Genomic DNA, 23450 nt, shown 5'->3' on the forward strand with positions numbered 1-23450 from the left:
CATGAGAATAATAGCAGTATCCTGAACGATTTTTCCACGAAAAATGCCAAACGAGGGGTACTGCTGTAAATATTCTAAGCTGTGAAATTTGTTTGAATAAATGCAAATAACACGAAAATATAACTTACGTTAGAAATAAAATGTTTTAAAGCTATATTAACTAGAAAGATAATCTTATTCAATATTTTTTATAAGAAATTACGACAAAAAGCAAGAAATAAGCTATTTTAAACATCTCTGTTGCCATGGTTACTTTAAACTTAAAGAAAACTAGGGTACCATGTAAAGTGCTTGGTATTTTGCTAATAATATTACCCAAATATTCCATGTTGGTAATTAACAGAATGGCACTGAAGCCGTCGAAAACCCCTATTTTATACATAGTTGTTAAAAAAATGAGAGGAAATGCGTTACCATGGAAACACGAGCCCCGCGACATATACATTTTAAGTTTATATTAGAAAGCTAACGTGCATGCCAGTAAAATTATCAATTATGCAGACTTATACGGATATCAATGAAACTAAAATACACTGAAAAGTGTTAAATATCCGTATTTTCCTTCTTCTTTCAATATGAAATAACTTTGAAGGGTCATGTTCTTCAAACCTGGATAAAAATTGAACTTGAAGAGACAGAGACAAACGAAATTGAGACTGTAGCAGTTAAAACTTCATATTACACGAAATACAAAAAAATGCTGCGGTTCAACTAATTTGAATTTACCCTTGTAACAAGGTAACCTACCTCCTTAACACTAAACAGACAGATTGCAATGTGTTGGAAATCATAGTGTCCAGTAGACTTGTTTCTGTCCTTTTTTAGCTCACCTGAGCCAAAGGCTCATGGTGAGCTTTTGTGACCGCTTATTGTCTGTCGTGTGTCGTCCGTCGTCCATCCGTCAACATTTTCTAAAAAATCTTCTTCTTTTAAACCTTTGGGCAGAATTACACGAAACTTTACAGGAATGATCCATGGTTGGTCCCCTTTCAAAATTATTTAAAGAATTTAATTCCATGCAGAACTCTGGTTGCCATGGCAACCGAAAGGAAAACCTTTAAAAATCTTCTTGTCCAAAACCGCAAGGCATAGAGCCTTGATATTTGGCATTTTACATCATCTTATGGTCCTCTATGAAGATTGTTCAAATTGTGCCCCTGGGGTGAAAAGAGGCCCAGCCCTGGGGGTCACAAGTTTTACATAGACTTATATAGGGAAAAACTTAAAAAATTGTTCTTGTCTAAAACCACAAGACCTAGGCCTTTGATATTTTGTATGTAGCATTATCTTGTGGTCCTCTACCAAAATTGTTCAAATTATGCCCCAGGGATGAAAAGAGGCCCTGCTCGGAGGAGAGGGGTCTCAAGTTTTACAAAGACTTAATATATTAGAAAAAAACTTTAAAAATCTTCTTGCCTAAAACTGCAAGGCCTAGGCTTTTGATATTTGGTATGTTGCCTTTCCTAGTGTTTCTCTACCAAAATTGTTCAAATTATGTTCCTGGGGTGAAAAGAGGCCCTGTCTGGGGTACCAAGTTTAACATAGGCTTATATAGGGAAAAAAAAAAAGATCTTTTTGTCTAGGCCTTTGATAATTGGTATGTAGCATTGCCTGGTGGATCTCTAGCAAGTTTGTTCAAATTATGTCCCTGGGGTGAAAAGAGGCCCCGTCCCGCCCAGGGGGTTCATTTGTTATAATTATGAGTTTTACAGGAAAAAATACTTCAAAAATTTTCAGATCATATTTCCTAGACTGTTTAATTATAATTACCTGATGACCCCAACGATTAGGGATCACTTGACTGAGACCTTGACCTACTTTCTTGTTTTTTAAGATACAGCCTTGAAATTTGGATGACATGTACAGTTTTACACACCAATCTTAAAACTGACTTTCAGTAACCATGAATGTGACTTACTGACCTACCTTTCTTAATATTTTAGCATCAGCTTGCCATTTGAAACATGTGGCTCATATTACTCAGGTGAGCGATCCAGGGTCATCATGACCCTCTTGTTGAAAGATATTTTCATTTTATGATTACAGTGCGTGAGAAACATGCAATGGGTAGCCTTGATGGTCCAGTGCAGATTGACACAAAACTCCATGAGGCGGTACGGTTCTCACAGATAGAGGATGTTAGGGTAGCACTCCAGCAGGGATATGATCCAAATCTTATAGGGGTTTACATGTGGAGTCCCCTTCATGAAGCAGCATACAATGGAGATAAAGAAATTCTACGATTATTGTTGCAGAAGAAAGGTATAAAGATACTATATCTAACATCATATGAAGTTTTTCAACATAGTTTTGTATAGAAATTTGTATATTTTGATGTTGCAGCAGTGAAAAATTAACATTAAATCAACTTAACCATGTTTTAAATGACTTTTCTGTTTAAACATAAGGAAATGGCTGGTTTTAACTGATATAAATTAACCCTTATCCTGCTAAATTTCTATAATGAAATTGTCCATCTTCCAATTTGGACAGTACCATTAACTGTAAAAAGGGGTGCTTACCAAAATGATACTGGCTGAATAGCGAACAGTGCAGATCATGATCAGACTGCACAGATGTGCAAGCTGATCATGATCTACACTGGTCGCAAAGGCAAAACCAATTGTGTCCAGCATGGTAAGGGTTAAAGAATTTGTTATTCTGTCAACAGTCAGCGGTGTAACTGTTTCAAGTTATCGCACTTTATAACCCATTTGAGTTATTGCTTAAACTTTCATAACTCATTTCAGTTATCATAAAATATTACAAAGCCCTCCTGTGCCAATTCCTCATTTTGAATGAGACTAATGCAATTACTTTCTGAATCCTTGACCTTTTATCTTTCCTGCTATGCAGTAAAAAAAATTACCCAAGGCTGGTAAAGTAGTACCAAAAGTTTTAGAGCTATAAAACTCTTAATATCCCATTATGCTCATCAGGACATGCTCAGACTAAAAGAGAATTTGATTAACCACAGTTTGCTACTACTTGTTTGAATGATATATTAGATATTGTCATTAAATAATTATGGTTGCACTAGAAGTATCAATTTTGAAAGAGAAAAGTTAAACTATGTAGAATGGAAAGCTATATTATTTTTACATGAACTTGGCTAATTCCTTTGAATTAAAAAAATATAAAGATGTAATGTGTTATAAGTTGAATGTTCACATTTAGAAATATTGAAATATTTCATGGAATAGATGCCAAATCACAAATAGATTTGCTGATGTCCTAAAACAATTGGGAAGGGAAAAATGATTGAAATTTCTTAGTTCACTGAATATTTGTTAATCAGGTGACCCTAACAAGACTGATTTCCAAAGGGGTCGGACAGCAACACATTATGCAGCTGAGAATGGATATGTTGACTGCCTTAAATTGCTGGTAGATGCTGGAGCTAGATATGATATCAAAGATGATGATGGGAAAGATTGCCTCGACGTTGTCACTCCAGGGGGACGAAAAATACTTGAGAGACTTAGTAAGCCATGTATTATATTTTTACCTCGACTATTCGAAGAATAGTCTAGCTATTCTACTCACCCTGGCGTCGGCGTCGGCGTCACACCTTGGTTAAGTTTTTGCATGCAAGTACATACAGCTATCATTTAAAGGCATATAGCTTTGAAACTTATTTATTCTTTTTCTAGGTCAATTACCAACCTCACTGGGTCAAGTTCCATAACTCTAACATGTATTTTGAGCAAATTATGCCCCCTTTTGGACTCAGAAAATTCTGGTTAAAGTTTTACATGCAAGTTACTATCTCCAAAACTAATGCAGATATTGAATTGAAACTTCACATGTGTCTTCGGGGTTATAAAACTAGTTGAAAGCACCAAGTCCCATAACTCTGACCTTCATTTTAGCCAAATTATGCCCCCTTTTGTACTTAGAAAATTTTGGTTAAAGTTTTGCGTGCAAGTACATACAGCTATTACTAAAAGGCATATAGATTTGAAACTTATTTTTTTTTTTCTAGATCAATTACCTACCTCACTGGGTCAAGTCCCATAACTCTGACATGTATTTTGGCCAAATTATGCCCCCTTTTGGACTTAGAAAATTCTGGATAAAGTTTTGCGTGCAAGTACATACAGCTATTACTAAAAGGCATATTGATTTGAAACTTATTTTTTCTTTTTCTAGATCAATTACCTACCTCATTGGGTCAAGTCCCATAACTCTGACATGTATTTTGAGCAAATTATGCCCCCTTTTGGACTTAGAAAATCCTGGTTAAAGTATTGGGTGCAAGTACATACAGCTATTACTAAAAGGCATATTGATTTGAAACTTATTTTTTCTTTTTCTAGATCAATTACCTACCTCATTGGGTCAAGTCCCATAACTCTGACATGTATTTGGAGCAAATTATGCCCCCTTTTGGACTTAGAAAATCCTGTTAAGTTTTACATGCAAGTTACTATCTCCAAAACTAATGCAGATATTAAATTGAAACTACACATGGTCTCGGGTTATAAAACTAGTTGATAGAATCAAGTCCCATAACTCTGACATGTATTTTGGGCAAATTATGCCCCCTTTTGGACTTAGAAAATCCTGGTTAAAGTTTTGCGTGCAAGTACATACAGCTATTACCAAAAGGCATATAGCTTTGAAACTTATTTATTCTTTTTCTAGGTCAGTTACCAACCTCACTGGGTCAAGTTCCATAACTCTTAACATGTATTTTGAGCAAATTATGCCCCCTTTTGGACTTAGAAAATTCCGGTTAAAGTTTTACATGCAAGTTACTATCTCCAAAACTAATGCAGATATGGAATTGAAACTTAACATGTTTCTTCGGGGTTATTAAACTAGTTGATAGCATCAAGTCCCATAACTCTGATATGCATTTTGGTCAAATTATGTCCCGTTTCGAACTTAAAACTCTTTCGATATTTAACATTTTGGGTAATAATTTCCTGCTTCTGTGACAATATTTCGAATAGTCGAGCTTGGCTGTCTTACTGACAGCTCTTGTTATAAACTTTGATCATGAACCTCTTCTTCATATCCATTTCATTGCTGTCTTACACAGCTTGGCCCACCTGTGATTATGGTGATTGTTTGGATAGTTTGACTAAATGCTGGTGATTGTTTGGATAGTTTGACTAAATGCTGGTGATTGTTTGGATAGTTTGACTAAATGCTGGTGATTGTTTGGATAGTTTGACTAAATGCTGGTGATTGTTTGGATATTTTGACTGAATGCTGGTAATTGTTTGGTTATTATGACTAAATGCTGGTGACCGTTTGGATAGTTTTGACTGAATACTGGTGATTGTTTGGATAATTTGACTTAATGCTGGTGATTGTTTGGATGTTTGACTGAATGCTGGTGATTGTTTGGTTATTATGACTAGATGCTGGTGATTGTGTGGATAGTTTTGACTGAATACTGGTGATTGTTTGGATAATTTGACTGGATGCTGGTGATTGTTTGGATAGTTTCACTAAATGCTGGTGATTGTTTGGTTATAATGACTAAATGCTGGTGAATGTTTGGATAATTTGACTGAATTCTGGTGATTGTTTGGATAGTTTGACAGAATGCTGGTGATTGTTTGGTTATTATGACTAAATGCTGGTGATTGTTTGCCAGTGGATAGTTTTGACTGAATACTGGTGATTGTTTGGATATTTTGACTTAATGCTGGTGATTGTTTGGTTATTATGACTAAATGCTGGTGATTGTTTGGATAGTTTCACTGAATGCTGGTTATTGTTTGGTTATAATGACTTAGTGCTGGTGATTGTTAGGATAATTTGACTGAATGCTGGTTATTGTTTGGTTATTATGACTAAATGCTGGTGATTGTTTGGATAGTTTCACTGACTGCTGGTGATTGTTTGGTTATTTTGACTAAATGCTGGTGATTGTTTGGTTTATGACTAAATGCTGGTGATTGTTTGGATAATTGTGACTGAATACTGGTGATTGTTTGGATAATTTGACAGAATGCTGGTGATTGTTTGGTTATTATGACTAAATGCTGGTGATTGTTTGCCAATGGATAATTTGACTGAATGCTGGTGATTGTTTGGATAGTTTCACTGAACGCTGGTGATTGTTTGGATAATTTGACTGAATCCTGGTGATTGTTTGGATAATTTGACAGAATGCTGGTGATTGTTTGGTTATTATGACTAAATGCTGGTGATTGTTTGCCAATGGATAATTTGACTGAATGCTGGTGATTGTTTGGATAGTTTCACTGAACGCTGGTGATTGTTTGGATAATTTGACTGAATCCTGGTGATTGTTTGGATAATTTGACAGAATGCTGGTGATTGTTTGGTTATTATGACTGAATACTGGTGATTGTTTGGATAGTTTTACTGAATGCTGGTGATTGTTTGGTTATTATGACTAAATGCTGGTGATTGTTACGATAATTTGACTAAATGCTGGTGATTGTTTGGATAATTTGACTGAATGCTGGTGATTGTACGGCTAGTTTGACAAAATGCTGGTGATTGTTTGGATAATTTTACTGAATGCTGGTGATTGTTTGGTTATTATGACTAAATGCTGGTGGATATTTAGATAATTTGACTGAATGCTGGTGATGGTTTGGATACTTTCACTGAATGCTGGTTATTGTTTTGATAGTTTGACAGAATGCTGGTGATTGTTTCGATAATTTCACTTAATGCTGGTGATTGTTTGGTTATTATTACTAAATGCTGGTGATTGTTTGGATAATTCGACTGAATGCTGGTGATTGTTTGGATAGTTTTGACTGAATGTTGGTGATTGTTTGGATAGTTTCACTGAATGCTGGGGATTGTTTGGATAATTTCACTGAATGCTGGTGATTGTTTGGATAGTTTTGACTGAATGCTGGTGATTGTTTGGATAGTTTTGACTGAATGCTGGCAATTGTTTGGATAGTTTTGACTGAATGCTGGTGATTGTTTGGATAGTTTTGACTAAATGCTGGTTGATGTCACTTTATCTTATCAGTTTGTTGAAATTAGAAAGCTTCCTGATTTTACAGAGATGAGAGATTTGATGCTAAACCCAGATGATGATAATGACGAAGGTATCTCAACTGACACGTCACATGATCAGACATCATCAGTATCAACAAGTCGTAGATCTTCCATCATTTCACAGCAAGAGAATGGTCCAGGTATGTTTCAATTGTTGTAATATGTGTGCACTGTGCAGTTCCTTCTGGCCAAATTGAATTAATATAATTACTTTGATTTCTGGCTAAAAATATAAAGATGAACAAGTAAAAAAAAATAAATTTACAGTTCCACAAAGAGTAACTTTTAAGTGTGCTTTATAATCAAGTTGCTAGTTGAAAAAAAGTCACTAGAAAGGTCATTAAGGTATATCCTAACATATATAAATGTAGTCCAGGTTTAAGGAAAATACAAGCAAGCTGCAGCAGTTTTTTAACATTATCTACTCATGATCACTTTCTATTGATACTTGATCATCTCTTACATGTTGCTATTGGAAACAAATATTTTGATGGTTGTGATGTATCTACAGTTCTAGGTTACATTCACCTGTCAGTGGAGTACCATGCAGCCAAGGGATCACTGAAAATACGTATATGGCAACTCTCAGATTTATTGCTTCCCCCTCGTAAGTTGTACTTTTTCTTGCAAAAGTCTTACAGAAGTCATCCACTTCCATGTTACAATACTTTAACCATTTAGGATGTAATCATTGACAAATAATTGTAAAATAAAGTTTCATTGCATTAGAAAATTTTTATCACATAACCTGTAGTGTAATTTTTGCCACTAAAGAAGCATCTTTCACCAAGTTGTCAAATTTGTTGACTGAATAAAACATGTTTTATTTTAATCCTCACAACTTTATATTTTGAGATATTAAGGTATCTATGAATACCCGTCCCTAGATTTGCCACTATAATGCCACCCTTTTCAATGGTGGAGTATTTAGACAATTTTCCACCAAAATGCCACCTAAAATGCCACCAAAATGGTGAAAAAATGAACAGGACAGTGGCAAACCCGTTTTCCACTAAATTCCACCTCTTTCCACTTGTGTACACCTTTAGGTGGCAATAAGTGGAGTATTTAGACAGTTTTACACCAATATGCCACCATTATGGTGGAAAATTTGTTTGCCACTTAATTCCACTAATAGCCACCTTCATGGTGGCAGTAAGTGGAGTATTTAGACAAATTACCACTAAAATGCCACCATTATGGTGTAAAAATATTTTCCACTAAACGCCACTTACTTCCACCAATCGCCACCTAACAGGTGGCAGTAAGCAGACAAAATTTCACCAAAACGCCACTATGGTGGCAGTCCTATTTTCCACTAAATGCCACCAAATAGCTGGCAATAGCAGGAAAATATGTGGAAACTAGTGGAAATCGGCTGCACCTGCTGAATCTGAAAAAACTCAGTAGTAAGCAAAAATCAAATTATATTAATATATTTTTTATTTTTATGAAAAATCAAAGACTCTTCACAAGAAATCACAAAAGATCTGAACACGAGGATCAGGATGTTGTCATGCAGTCTTATTTTTCATATTCCAGGATGGCTTAAGTAGAGGCGAATGACTCTCCAAATTTCACTCCTTTGGATGTAAGGCCATTTTTTCCAGCACACAATCTGTAACAGCAAACCATACAATGTCATCTATTAATAGATATATTTTTCTAACATTCTGAATAATTTTGCAGAAAATTGTAAATTTCCTTTAGAAAATATATGAAATTGAAAGACTAAACTGTAACTCACTGACATAACAAAGAACTCTACAAACTTAATCTATGCCAAATATTGTGAAATCATTTAAATTCGCTGGCATGAAATTTCAAGCAAACGTAAAAAGGACTGTTTCACGCGGGCTTTAATTCGCACATCTTCAATTTATAAATGAAAAAATAAATTAATTAAAATATAATAACAGCGCGGTCTTAAATTCACACATCAGTTCTAGCGCGAAATACGCGAAAATTCGACCTACGCGAATAAAAATGATTTCACAGTAATATGCAACATCTTTATTATAACTGTGAGAAGTTTCTTCAAAATCTACATTGTAGAAAAAATTCTATTCACTCAATGGTTACATTGTTATGTGGAAATATATGCATCTTGAATCAATAACAAGAACTTGAGAATTGATTAAAGATGTGGAAGCACCATTGCTCTAAGTGATTTACACTTGTGTCAAATTTCATGAATATTTATCAATGGATTACTTGTTACGTAGGAATTTATGGATTGAAAAACAATTAAATGGCAATAACTTTGGTTACTGAAGTGATCCTGAGGGAAATTGCACATGCAATGCTGTCCTGTAGTGATCTACATTTTTGTAAAGTTTCATGAAGATCCATCAATAGATGCAGGAAAAATCCCTATTTTTTACCAAATCAAGGGGAAATACTTCTTTTACTAGGTAAATAATTGAGCAAGTGTTAAGCATGTTAATGAGCTTATAATAATACATGAGGTTTAGTGATTCTATAGACAAAGCTATAAAAATATTTTTCCGATTACAAGCATTTTCAGTTAATCCGACAGATAAAAAAGAAAGGACACCGCCAAAAATAATATCCCTCCGCCTTTGGCAAAAGGTAATAATAGCACTTGGGTTTTCATCACATTTATAATTAATATTTATCATATAATAATGCCAGGAATTTCTATTAATTGGTGTATTTCTTTAAAATTAAGGGTTATTAAACATTAGCTTTTATAAAAACATATAATATTTACCTGTTTCAAAATTATCTTGATATGTTTCTTTTATGCAGTTATAAGCTGTATGCTGCTCAGGTATATACAGTCAGGCAGGCATATCATGTCACAAAGTTGCACTTTTTTCACAGAAGGTACCTGGTACGAACAGTTTAAAGTACATATTGTATCCTAAGTGCTAATCAATAATGTAAATAATTACAAAATGATACAATTTTACAAACAGTGTTATAAATATGATTGACTATATTCCAGAAATATATCTGGGATTTATCCATCTGCCAAACTTCCTAAGACATAAAAGGAGATTTGTTTGACTTTAATTCAAAGCAGTTTTGGTAAATGTTTTTTCAAATTTAAGTATTTGTTAAGAGTAAGTAATTAAGACAATGTTAAAGACAGTAATAATTCAAAAAAAATAACAGTATAATATTGTTACCTCTCACAATGGTTTTCCAGTTTCTCCCAGGCTGACTCATCAAATGCCAGATTTCAAAATTTGGTATACTACACAGATAAATTTGATTCCACACATACACTTTCTTGGTCAGCTAAAGAAGGTGTCCAAATCCTTAAGTTGAAAAGCTATTGTAAAACACATCCTTTTTATAAGCACTTCTTTTTTTTCAATTAATGAAGAGAATAGGCAAGAACTATTTCTTTGCATCTGACCTGATGTTTGCCTGCATATATAAATCGTAACTAACCCAAATTCCACCTGGGGTTGTTTCTATAACATTTGTGTGGGAGCTTGTTAACTTGATCTATCATTAATCTTACTTTAACCAACTTTCACTCATGCAGAAATAATACACTGCAGACACATTTAAAAATGATCTTTTCAGATTCAGCTAGTACAGCCAATTTCCACTAGTTGCCACCTATTTTCCACCTTTTCTGTCTTTCATTGAATATAATGCAAAGCTATAATAAGCAATAAATATTCTGTCTCACAAAAGAACGAAAATTAAAATTTTCTGTATACTATTCTGAATATTATTTTTGTCCAGCTATAGTCAGCATAGACTTATTCTCATTTTAATGAAACCCTTTGAAAACGGGGCCTGGGTATACTGTTTTGCAGATGTTGGTCAGTCTGTCGGTCATTTGGTATGTTGACCAATTGGTTTCCGGATGATAACTCAAGAATGCTTGGGCCTAAGATCATGAAACTTTATATGTAGGTTGGTCATGACCAGCAGTGACCCATATTGACTTGGAGGCCAGTAGGTCAAAATCACAGCGCCCTGGAACAGTTAAAACAGTTTCCAGATGATAACTCTAATAATCTTGAGCCTAGGATCATGAAAGTGAATGGGAAGGTTGAACATAGCTAGCAGATAACTCCTATAGATTTTTAGTTCTGTAGGTCAAAGGTCAAGGTCACAGTGAGCTGGAACAGTTAAGCTGTTTCCGGATGTTAATTTGAGAACTCTTTGACCTAGGATCATGAAACTACATATGGAGGTTGATCATGACCAGCAGAGGACCCCTACTGATTTTGAGGTCAGTCAATGGTCAAAGGTCTAGGTCACATTGACCCAGAACACTAGAACTTTTTTTGCCCAATAACTAGAGAATGCTTTGGTCTAAGATCACATTTGATACAGAAGTCACTTATGACTGGTAAATGGCCCATAATTATTGATTTAAAGGTAGTACATCAAACGTCCAGTGCACAGTGACCAAATGATTTCTGTTTCTTGTACAGTTACTGAATGCATCAAGTGGGGGCGGGGATCATTTTGTGTTCTATGAGCTGTTGTCAATGTGCAGTTTTAGCAAAGTCAGGTTCCGTGTCAATTAGGCCTGAAGTTTGAAGTTTAGTGTCCATTATACCTTGTTTGATTCCAACCAGAGTCCATGTGAAGATTTTTGTACAGGGTAATCCAATGTCTTACAGTTCTCTTTTAAATCAAACATCACAAAAATTTCTAAGTTTTTTTTTCACCTATTCGCCACCAAGAAAATTTGCTAAGTCCCTATTTTCCACTAAACGCCACTCGATTTCCACCATGAAAAAAATCTATGTTCTACTTTCCACCAATTTACACCTTTCTACCACCATAAAGAAAAACTATGTTCAAATTTACACCTAATGTCACCTAAATGCCACCAAAATAAAGTGGCTTTTGGTGGCAAATTTACCACTTAGGTGAAAAAAGAGCTGAATTACACCAAACGCCAACTAATGCCACCTATTTCCACCAACTGCCACCCGTTTTTCATGGAAATAAGTGGCAAAGAGTGGCATTAGGTGGCAAATCTAGGGACGGGTAGTATGCTGGTTTATTTTGAAAAAAATAATGGAAGACCTTTTCCTCAGATTTGGGTGATCAGTCCTAGTTTACATACATGTAATTATGTAAATATTTTTTTTTCATTTTCAGCAAGTACATCAATGATTCACTCTATTTATGTGAAGAGTTACCTTCAGCCGGACAAAAAACGAGAAACAAAACGTAAAACAGAAGAGGTGAAAGTTGATTCATCTAAAGGTAACATCCACTGGAAAAAGAAGAAAGAGTTCAGCATTAAACATGTATTTACACCAGCCAATTTTAAGTTTAGTCAGCCACTAGAATACTCAGGTATAACACATGATATTGTCAGAGAAAAACAATTGGAAATAGAAGTGTGTATAACTCAGCGTTACACACGTCGAAGTTTTCTTATTGGAATTTTAAGAATGTCATTGAAGTCTGCTGTTAAGAAGTTAAAAAGAGAAAAGTTAACTCTGATACCATGTATGAACCATACAATTCCATCCAGCATGAAAGTTTATTGTGCTTCTGAATTGGACATTGTAAATAATTCGCCAGGTGGAGATTTCTTCTTTAGCAGTCCTAATGTAAGAATTGTACTTCCAGAGGACACGGATGATTCCTCTGATAGAGCTGCTAGTAACCCTGATTTACAGCCATGGCAACATCTCTCTCCATCTGTTGAGGTGGATATGAACCAAAAATTCCAAATTGTGCCAAATGTTCCAAAATTGGATTTGAGTAACTTGCCTTTAGATGAAAGTGGATATTCAAGTGAATTACACATATCAATGCAAAGTGAACTGGAAAGCCCAGATTCTGATAGTTCTAAAAGTAGCTTCATAAGATTACATGAGAAAAGCACTGGCATCGCTAAAGTGCATGAGACAAAGAAAGTGAAGGTCACCCACATGCTGGAAAATATCATAGAACACAACTCACAAAGAGACCATAAGCTTAGTGATAAGTCAGATGTTAAACTTGAAATAACTGACCTTAATGATGATGAATTAGGTGAAGTTCTTGCAGAAAGTAGTGAGAAAAGTGGTAAAATGTCAGAAAAAGCAGCACACAAAAAATCGGATTTAAACAAAAAGAACACAAAGTCTGATGAAGATGCTTCTTCTAGACCTGACACCCCTACATGGGATTATTATGACATTCCAACTGAAGTTGTATCTCAGGATTTGGAAGAATTCACTTCACCATGGAAAGAAGGAGCAGCTCCTGTCATATTACCAATGGATACTACTTTAGGAATTGTAAATGCAAAAGATCAAAATTTAATACAGCCAATCAAAAAAGACAAATCATTTAGGCAATCAAAGAAAAAATCAAATGCTCCAGTTCCAGGAAAAGCTGTCCCAGTGTTGCCAAGTATAGTTGTTACTAATGCTGAACATGATATAGGATACAATAAACCTTCCACTAATGAAGAGATGAATATATCAATACCAAGTGAAGTGTTAAGAGAAGTCAGGGATATAGATATTAACAAACCTAAGGACAGTGAAATAAGTGATGATGTTGAAAAAGGGGCAAGACCAAAAACAAAATCTGTGTTGAAAATGATTGACAGGAAGATGTTTATAAATGTTGGTAAAACTATTGGGAAAGATAAAAAGGGCAAAACTGAAGCTGAAAAGTCAGGGATTAATCAACAAAGTGCTGTGAAAAATGAGCAAAATTTTCCTAAAGTAAAATCAAAGTTTAGAAAAGTTAAAAAATCAAAAGAGGATGAATTAAAGGAAGGAAGTACAAATATTTATAAAGAGGAGTTTAAACAGAACGTGATAGTGTCCCCTTCTAACATTTTGACTCAAAACAGACCAGTCCAGTCAGGAATTGGACATAGCAAAATGGATACAGGAAGGTCTCAGACTGGTTCCTCTGTTGTTGTAGAAATGGACAAACTTTCTCTGTCTGCAACTGGTGCTCATGTTGTGGAATTAATTGAAGAAGATATTAGTATAACTGAACTTGACGAGGACGATCAACTCTTTACAGACAGATCGGAGGCTTCCATGTCAGCGTTTACAGACATAGAAAGTGGTCTGGGAGATTATCATCTTCCTGAACGGGTATCTCCAACGAAGTATATGATACCCATGCAGGTATATGAAGTTGATGATACAAGTTGTGATGAGTCTGTTTCAACTGATAGGTCATATCTTCCCACCACTGTATTATGAAATATGATCAGTGCATTAATTTCTTGCCCAATTATATTCTTCCAAAGTGCTTGAAAATTGCCACATACAGTTTTCAGTAATATCTACCTGTAAAAACCATTGATCCCTTGTATTTTATTATCCAGAGATGACAAAGATATTGAACTTTTCAAAAAACTTTATACCAGGCCTCTCACTGCTGTAGGATTGAAACCTTGCTTTGGATATGGAATTCTTTTTTGTGAGGAAACCATTCAGGTGGTTCTACCCAGTTGACCGCCCGTGCCTGCAGTAATGTCCAGAGGGACACCGGGGTTCTTTCTCCACCATCAAAATTTTGAAAGTCACCATGTATCCTGTAATTGCATCAATGTGACAATAAGCCCTACATACAAACCACTGCCTACAAAAGCAGTAGATAGACATGTTAATAAAAATGAATATCAGGAAAACTCAATATGTATAAAACACGAAAAGTAATAACTTTATAATATGGCTTGATTGCATCATTTTTCAGTAATAGATAGTCTCCACGAAGACCATCAGGATAAATGAGCCATTAAAGTTTCATTATTAATTATTGGGTTTGTTGATAACCCTTCAGTGAAAAAATTGCCGCCCCGTCCCCCTCCCCATTTTTTGTACTGACCCTACAATTTACTTCCTTTGAGGAACACTAACAAATCGAATAATTAGTTTGTGTTATCAACTCTTATTTTTAGACTAACATGATATGAAAATCTACTGACCCTCGGCAGAAATATTAGGGGTCACCGTGTGACCACCTTTTAACCAAAGAAAATGGTAGTAGAACTTTGTGGGTGGTAAAACAAACATTTATAATGGTAATTAACAGAATGTAGTTCCATGGTATAACATTGTGCCTTAACTGTTTGTTTACAGTTGATACAAGATTTATGTCTTTGACTTGTTAATGTAAATAATATATTAGAAAATTAGCGTTTCTTTTACATAAACATATACTAATGTACTTGTCCGTTGATCGGAACTTTCATATCTTAGTCATATAGCATTTTAACATTATTTTGTTTTACTTGCTTAAAAGTTTACATTATTGTTCATAGATCTGTGTGACAATACTGTCAAAACTCAGTGTCTCAAATTTTATAGAACAGACCCTTAAATACTCTCAGATAGCCTAACTTTGACTAATCTGAAAGTAGATGTAAGATAATCACTTTTCTGAATATAATTAGTTTTTGTGCAACTCTGGGGGAAATTTTTGCTGTATAAGAAGAAACGTAAATTCCCAGGTAGTTTTTGAAAACTAGTTTTTGAAAACAAGATTATTATAAGCTGTGTTTGTGTAATGGATAAGGTGCCTGCCCTGCATTTGGGAGTTCAGCAGGTCAGGTCCCATCAGTGTTAGGTCTTCTTACTGAAGAGAGAGCTGTTGGTGATCAGTCAGCTTAAAGTTAAATAATGGTTACTGATGATTGCCTACCTGTCTGGTGCCTGACATTAAATTAATAGGAATCAGGAATTCGGCATCTCATAAACCAGGCAAGAGGAACCCTTTCAATAGAGGTGACACAAACACTTACTTTTATGATATGTATCAAGACCCTGTGTGAATGCAACCTTGATCAGAAGACCTCTTCTCACTTTGACAAACCGAGTAGCAAATATATAGCAATGTTCTGGACTGAAAATATCCTGCAATATAATTATATTACAAGCAGGACTTTGTTATGTTGAATTTGTCATAAGTTGAGTGAAATTACATACATTTAATATAAAGTTTGGTGGAAATTTGAAATATCTGCATCATGAGCAGTATTTATAGACTTTAGAATTTTGAGATACCTAGTTTTGACTGCATATGATGTTTGTGTATATGCTGCAATACGACAGTCAGATGGCCATAGATAAAAAATGTCTTTGTTATTATGTGAATTCTACATATGGTATACACAATGTTGTGATTGTCTTGTCTTTTAATATATTCAGTATTATAAGCAAAGAAGATTTTCCCTGCGGTTTACAGCGGGGATTTCAGAAAGTAAGAAAATATAAATTGAAGGAAATTTGTATATTGATATGAGTTGTTGAAGAATATCTAGAAAACCTTTAAAATTAGTTGTTAGTATATGTATTAAGAACTCTAAAATTAAAACAGAAAGAAAATCATGGAATTTATTACAATTACTGTTATATAATTTAACGTCAGTCTTTATTCATTTTAAATGATTTAAGAAATAATTTATAGCAAAAGAGTGTTTTAGCACTATTTATTCACAATGGGCGGTTATACGTTGGGCATAATAATTTCATGAGTGCGCAGCCCGAGTGAAATTATTTGTACGACGTATTACTGCTTGAGTGTATAAATAGTGTTAAAACACAGTTTTGCTATTAATTATTTCGATTCTAATATGCCCTTAATCTAAAACAGTAGATAGAATATAGAAGCTCTCTTTCTTTGTCGCAACAAAAACTTTTGACGTCACCGCACGTTAACGTGACGTCATTCTAGTGTAAGAGTGTTTTAACAGAGACAAGCATATTAGAATTCTAGGTATTCATAGATCTGAGTTTTGTTATGGGCAACTTGACTACCATATTTAATCACCCAATAATAATCTACTAAATTCTTTCTTCATCTGGTGTAGCTAGTACCCACTTAGCAAAGGAGTCAGGCCATTTGCAATAGAATGCTATGTTTAATACACTTAAGTTTGCAGTGACTAAAATTAGCAAAAGGTTTATTGCGATAACAAACATTGATAGATCTTTCTTTTCTCTCGAAATGGAGATATTTTATTGATAATGGTTTATGTAAAAACTGGTCCTGACATGTTTGAACATAAAAAAAATATGTAGTACAAATACAGCAGTCATTATCTTTTTGTGAAGTTTTTATTTTAGATGAGAAAGACGAAACTCTTAGAAACAGGTTATTGAAAAAAAAAACATCATAGCTTTCATTATATAAATATATAAATTGTTGGTCAGTTGTCACAGAGAAGAAAATCATTATATTGACTTCTTTCTGTTTAATGATCTTTCAAACATGCATTAAGTAAGAATAAAAAATGCTTGATTTACATCCACATGAAGTTCTAATTGGCATAAGTTGCTCTTAATATGTAACACAGTGCCTCTGCAATTGTTTGATTATACAGTTAATACTGAAGGAAAACTCTGATCTATTAATATCACAAATGAAGACTTTTTTCAGTGATAGTCTTTTCTCAAGTTTTTGTTTCTTAAACATGAAATGTCAAATGAAATTATTTGGCTTTATTTATGTGATGAATTAACCTAAAATTCGGTGACATTGAAAAACTTTAAATAACTAAAGAATAATGTATAGATTAAAATTGGTATCTTTTATGGCTGTACATAAAAGAAAATTGGCAAAGTATTTGAAGTATGTATAATGGTATTTCAATTATGTTTGTACTGATAAGGTTAAAATACCAAGTTCTTCTGCACCATTTTAAACAAGATAATTTTAGCAAAGAGCAGATCTTTATCTTTGGAATAAAAATATACTTGACATTGTTAGTTGTAACAAATTTGATATAATTATAGTGAAATTGGTGATTTTCTAGGCAGTTGTTAAGTTAAAAAGGGATTGACAACTTTCATTCACTGATAATGCAACCTTACATTGTTACATTTATAATACCGTAGGTTTTAAAACATTTGGTATTTTAATGACAATCTGTGCCCAAACTATTGAAGATAAATCTATACTTGTACCACTGTCAAATCCAGACAGTACAACAATCAATACTTTACAATAATACTATTTAAAGTCCCATTATAAAACAATATGACCTACTTTAAACAGACCTTTTTCCTACTTTTCAATTCAAAAAGAGTAACAAAAAAAACCCTAGTTGTTAAATGCAGGTAAAAATGTAACTTCTAAGTACATGTATTTTTGAGTTCAGACGAAAATGTTTAATAAGTGTTCTTGTTGTTGATGTTATGATGTCAGTTGCATAACATTAAATTTTCCTTATATCCATGTAAAAAAAACAAGGTCAAGTACTGTAGGGAAATCATTTACAAAATTGTTAGTGTACCAATAGCGCTAGGTATTCTAATTGAATAATATGATTGTTTGTAAAATTTTGGTTGGAATAACACTATATACTTTCATTACTGCACATGAACTTATTCCATAAAAAACATAAAGGGAGGTAACAAAAGACCAGTCTTTTTTAGAGCTCTATAAAATGTTCTATTGTTAATCAATGTTTAAACCTTTAACAATAATATTAGAGAAAATAATTTTCGAAAACAGGATATAACAAGAAATGACTATAATATTATGTTATTTTGATGACAAAAAGAATGTGGCAGCCACATTCTGAATAAAGGCATTATTAGCCTTTAACAGAATTTAGGACTAAATCAGTAAAATAAAGCATGACTCTATGAGGAGTGAACAATCTTAACAGCTGTTTATGATAGCCTGGTTAATTTCATTTCTTGTAAATAAAGTTGAGATTTTTAGTGGCATTTTATTGTAACAATATGTTGTTAACATTAGCCGATCAGCATGTTGATTTGAAACTTTTAGTTACATCCCTTAATTCTGTACCTTAAATCTGTTTTTTAAGATACTATAGTGCAACAAGATGCCACAACTGCAATATAAAATATAGATTTATACTACATGAAAGTTGTGTTTTAATTGGCTCAAATTAAATATTATATTCTGAACTAGATGTTCAAATATAAATATTTCCTTGTTTTCCTCAGAGCTCTCCATTATTAACAAAGAAGAAAAAGTCAACACATTGGTAAAGATGCTGGGTGTGGTTAATAAGTAATGTGTGAATGGCATTGTACTTGGTGTGTATTGATTTAATGCATGAATGTTTTTGTTCTGGAAGTCGATATATTCAACATGTCTTGTTGTATGTGTTAATGATATTGTGTGACCAAATATTTTTGTATGTACCTTAAGAAACGCAATATTTTAGCACTAATTTTTGTTATTGATTATTCTGTAGTTGTTAGGTTAGTCCAAAATTTGTTTATATATGTTACAATCTCTAACCACATTTCAAGAAGGAAGCAGAGATATTGACTAAACGAAATTTGTCTACTGTACTTCTGACTGTAAGCTCTGGATGATTTTCTTCGTTTTGAACATCCTAGTTGAAACTCTGAAGATTACTTTAACATTCATTATTATCTTTGAATTACAGGCCACCAGCGAAAATATTGTAAATTCTGAATTCCACTTCCTTTAATAATTGAAGAAGTGCACAGAAAATTTATATAGTTGCTTGTAACTTTGTCTGTAATAGCAAGTGTATTAGATGTTTTTTGTCCTTTGGGAATATTAGGGAGAGTTATTTTCACTAATTGTGCCACACCAATAAGTGGTGGGGGCATATAGATTTGGTCTTGTCCGTCCGTCTGTCCGAAGTTCGTGACACTCCTAGCTCGAAAAGTATTTGATATAATTTAATGAAACCTTGCATGAGTCTTTATCATGATATGAACTTGCGCACTGCCTATTTTTCATCTGGCTCCGCCCCCTATTTTCAGGGTTATGGCCCCTGAAATAGTCAGAAATGCACATTTTCACCTTGTGACTTGCCTAGCTAAAAAAGTATTTGATATAGATTTATGAAACCTTGCATGAGTCTTAATCATAATATGAACTTACCCACCTCCTTTTTTTCATTTGTGTCCGCCCCCTATTTTCAGAGTTATGGCCTCTGAAATAGTAAAATATGCACATTTTCACCTAATTATGTGCCTAGATCAAAAAGTATTTGATGTAAATTCATGAAACCTTGCTTGAGTCTTTATCATGATAGGAACTTGCACACCTCTTATTTTTCATTTCAGGGGTCTGTTCCTTATTTTCAGAGGTATGGCCCCTGAAATAGTCAAAAATGCACATTTTCACTTTGTGACGCACCTAGCTCAAAAAGTATTTAACATGAATGATTGAAAACTTGCACAAGTCTTTATCATGATGTAACCTTGCACACTTGGTATTCTTCTTGAGAATCTTAGCGCTTCTTACAGAGTTGTGGCCCATGAATTAGCCAAGATAGTGGATTTTTTGTTTGTGATGCTCATAGCTCAAAAAGTATATGGCCTAGAATAATGAATCCTTTTCATAAAATGTTTTTTGAGGCTAAACCCCCACCAAGACTGCAAACATTTGAATTATTGCCCCTTATTTGTGACAAATGTACCAGCTGGGGCATACCCTGTGTCCTACAGACACATTCTAGTTTTTACAGTAAGATCAACACAAACAGTAAGAACTCTCCTGATTCTTGTCAAATTACAAGTAACAAATTCTTAACCCTTATCATGCTGGACACGACTATTCCTACCTTTGCGACCAGTGTAGATCATGATCAGCCCGCACATCAGGTTCTGTGCAGTCTGATCGTGATCTGCACTGCCATTCAGTCAGTATTTTCTTTTTTGGCAAGCACCCCTTTTAACACTTAATGGTACCATCCAAATTGAAATATGGACAATTTCATTATAGAATTTAGCAGGGTAAGGGTTATTACCAGATCTATGGTAATTAAATATATCACCTGAAGATTGACAGTATTGAGCTGTAAATATATCAGTGAAGATATAAATATGTTTGTCAGTGAAAATTTATTAGCTGGCTGATCTTGAAAAAAATCTGTGGGGTGTGTGGGGGGAGTGGGGTATAGTTGCCACTTGATTATCGGCGTCCTTCTGACCTTTGGCAGTTAGGTGGTTTGTGGCATTCTTTTATTAAAAGCAAAATCCCTACATTTAGTTTACAAAAAGAAAGCTTCATAAGTTAAACATTTTTTTTTTCTTTGCAAATTTGAAAGATTTTGATGATGCTTTCAGTTTACTTTTACTAACAGTTACTCTTATCTAATTGTTTGCTGTTTTTTTGTGTCTGTCCTTGAGAAAACTTGTGTTAGTGATAAGAGAAATTGTACATTATAAATAATTTCAGATATAGGAAAGTCAATGTTTTTGTTGCATTTTTGATCGACCTATTGTATTGCAATTTTTTTTCCAAGACAGAGCAAATTCTACAATATTTTACAAATAAAATGTTACTTGTCTTGTCATAACAACTGAAATTTAAAATAACTCGTGTGTCATAGGTAGACAGAAGTGTATAACTTAAAGGCTTCTGATGAAACTAAGAATACAAAAAAAGATTGGTTACATTATAATTTTTCAGTAAAATTTCATAACAATTTAGTGATATTATTTGTTGCTAAAATGTCATGCAATGTACACACCATGCACAACAATGTCATACTGGTTTCATGACGTTCTTGACATCATGTCTCTAACTGCTTTTGGTGACTTACTTTAAATGAGCCACACCATGAGAAAACCAACGTAGTGTGTTTGCAACAAGCATGTTGGTTTTCTCATGGTGTGGCTCAAATAATTTAAATCAGAAGTAAAGATAACTTCTTCAAATTTTCATGAAAAGCTAAAAGCATATTCTTTAAAGATATTTTTATCCTATTTTTTTCTTTTGTATCTCAATTGGTACAGGTTTTGTCATGGAACAGCTTATATATAAGATCATTATTGAAAGGAATGATGTTTCTTTTGTTTTAAAAATCTTTACTAGAGTGAGATAAGAAGATAATATGGTTTTGGCTCCAGATGAAGTGTTTTTTTTTTTGTTTTGTTTTTTTGTGTTTGAATATTACCCTATAAACATGATAAGCACTGTGTGGGTAATCCAGACAGTAGTCATTAAGCAGTTCTGAGTTAGCATTAACTGAGAGAGTTTTCTCTTTCTTTCAAAAAAAACAGAAAAAAGCTCAATAACATTTCTCTTCACACATAAAAAATATCATCTTCAAAGATAGTTGTAAAACTAAAGTATATTGATTTAAATCATTTCAAATACTTCGAAGGTTTCAAATTCCAAACATTTTGTCTCACACTGTCTCTTAACATATTAATTATTTAATGGGTCTTCTTTGTTCACTATAGGCTGTTCCTGGCTTTAAACAGCTTGGAAACACAATAGTAATTTACTAAATCAGCATTATTTATTAACTTTCAGAAAATATAACCATATTTTTTATATTTTTTTTTCAGAAAGTAATTGTATCTATTTATAGCTTATTATTGCATTATTATCATACTTAGCAGTTTTTGTACTAAAATCATGAAATAATAGTCCTAATTTATTTGAAAGTAATAGTCATGACTTGTTTACTAAAACAATAGCACAATTCATTTAGAACCTCATTAAATTTTGTATTTCAAAGATTTCAGCAAGATGGATAATTTTTGTATTTATAATGTTTCAGAAATATATATAGGTAGGTTTAAATATTATATTATAACACCAGCTGAGGGACTTTATTTTTAAGATTTTACAAAATCACATTAATAAAGAACAGACACAGAATATTTATATCAAACAAAAATAATGAATTGAGAAAATTAGAGTTGATGCATTATAATACTATGCATTGTTATTTAGCAATACTATATGTGTTTATTACTGTAAAAGCAGAAATTTTTGCAAGGGTTTAATTTTCGCTATATTCGCAAAGCCACACATCTCGCAAAAATTAATAATCACTTAAATATTCAGAAGTATGATTCAAATTCAAGTATACTATTTTTACAATTTCGTGAATATTAAACCTCGCGAACATACTTTAAGTACCAAATGCTCGAAATTTTGACCCAGCAAAAATATGTGTTTTTACAGTATGAAGTTTGTGTTTATTTCTCAGCAGAGACATCAGTCAGTAGTATACCAACTCAAAATTCTAAATAACTGAAATAATTTGCATTTACCATAATTATTCCAGTTGGAACAAGGTTGGAATAGGGGCCTTATGCAATATGTTTAGAAAAATGGTCTGAAAATATTTGTGTTACATAACTATGCCTTGAAACCATATATTTTAGTCTGTGGAATACTGTACGCTTTCTTTTACTGAAACCAATATAATCAAGCATTATTCTATCTTGTTCATGTTGTGTTTAAGTCTGAAATCATGTTATATCACATCATTTACCAGAAGTCACTGCTTGGAATTAACATTTTATACTTATAATGACAAATTTCCTAATAAAAATCTATCAAGTCAAAGAAACCTCAGTCTGGCCAGTCAAGTTTTTGATGAATTATTTGGCTCTACCACATTTTTAAGACTTCCACACAGATGATTGATGGTTATAACTCTGTTTGACGATATGAGCCCAGCCAAATTGATCAGGCCAGTGGTCCCAAACTAGATGCCTGCCAGTTTCTAAAATACTTGGCTGGAAAGGTATCTAGGGGTGTTCCTCAAT

General features: G+C 33.5%; 1 protein-coding gene across 1 annotated transcript in view; it reads left to right on the forward strand.

Annotated features, from left to right (window-relative positions):
• Positions 1 to 15184, forward strand: part of LOC123527658 (uncharacterized) — a 29373-nt gene extending 14189 nt beyond the window's left edge. Inside the window, exons 2-6 of the mRNA XM_045307266.2 lie at positions 2047 to 2262; positions 3299 to 3484; positions 7011 to 7145; positions 7517 to 7612; positions 12112 to 15184. Of these exons, the coding sequence (XP_045163201.2) occupies positions 2064 to 2262; positions 3299 to 3484; positions 7011 to 7145; positions 7517 to 7612; positions 12112 to 14177 (2682 nt within the window). The 5' untranslated portion in view covers positions 2047 to 2063 and the 3' untranslated portion in view covers positions 14178 to 15184. The remainder of the gene's footprint in view (positions 1 to 2046; positions 2263 to 3298; positions 3485 to 7010; positions 7146 to 7516; positions 7613 to 12111) is intronic.
• Positions 15185 to 23450: the final 8266 nt, after the last annotated feature.

The sequence above is a fragment of the Mercenaria mercenaria genome, chromosome 14 (assembly GCF_021730395.1).
Source record: "Mercenaria mercenaria strain notata chromosome 14, MADL_Memer_1, whole genome shotgun sequence".
In the NCBI taxonomy this organism is placed as follows: Eukaryota; Metazoa; Mollusca; class Bivalvia; order Venerida; family Veneridae; genus Mercenaria; species Mercenaria mercenaria.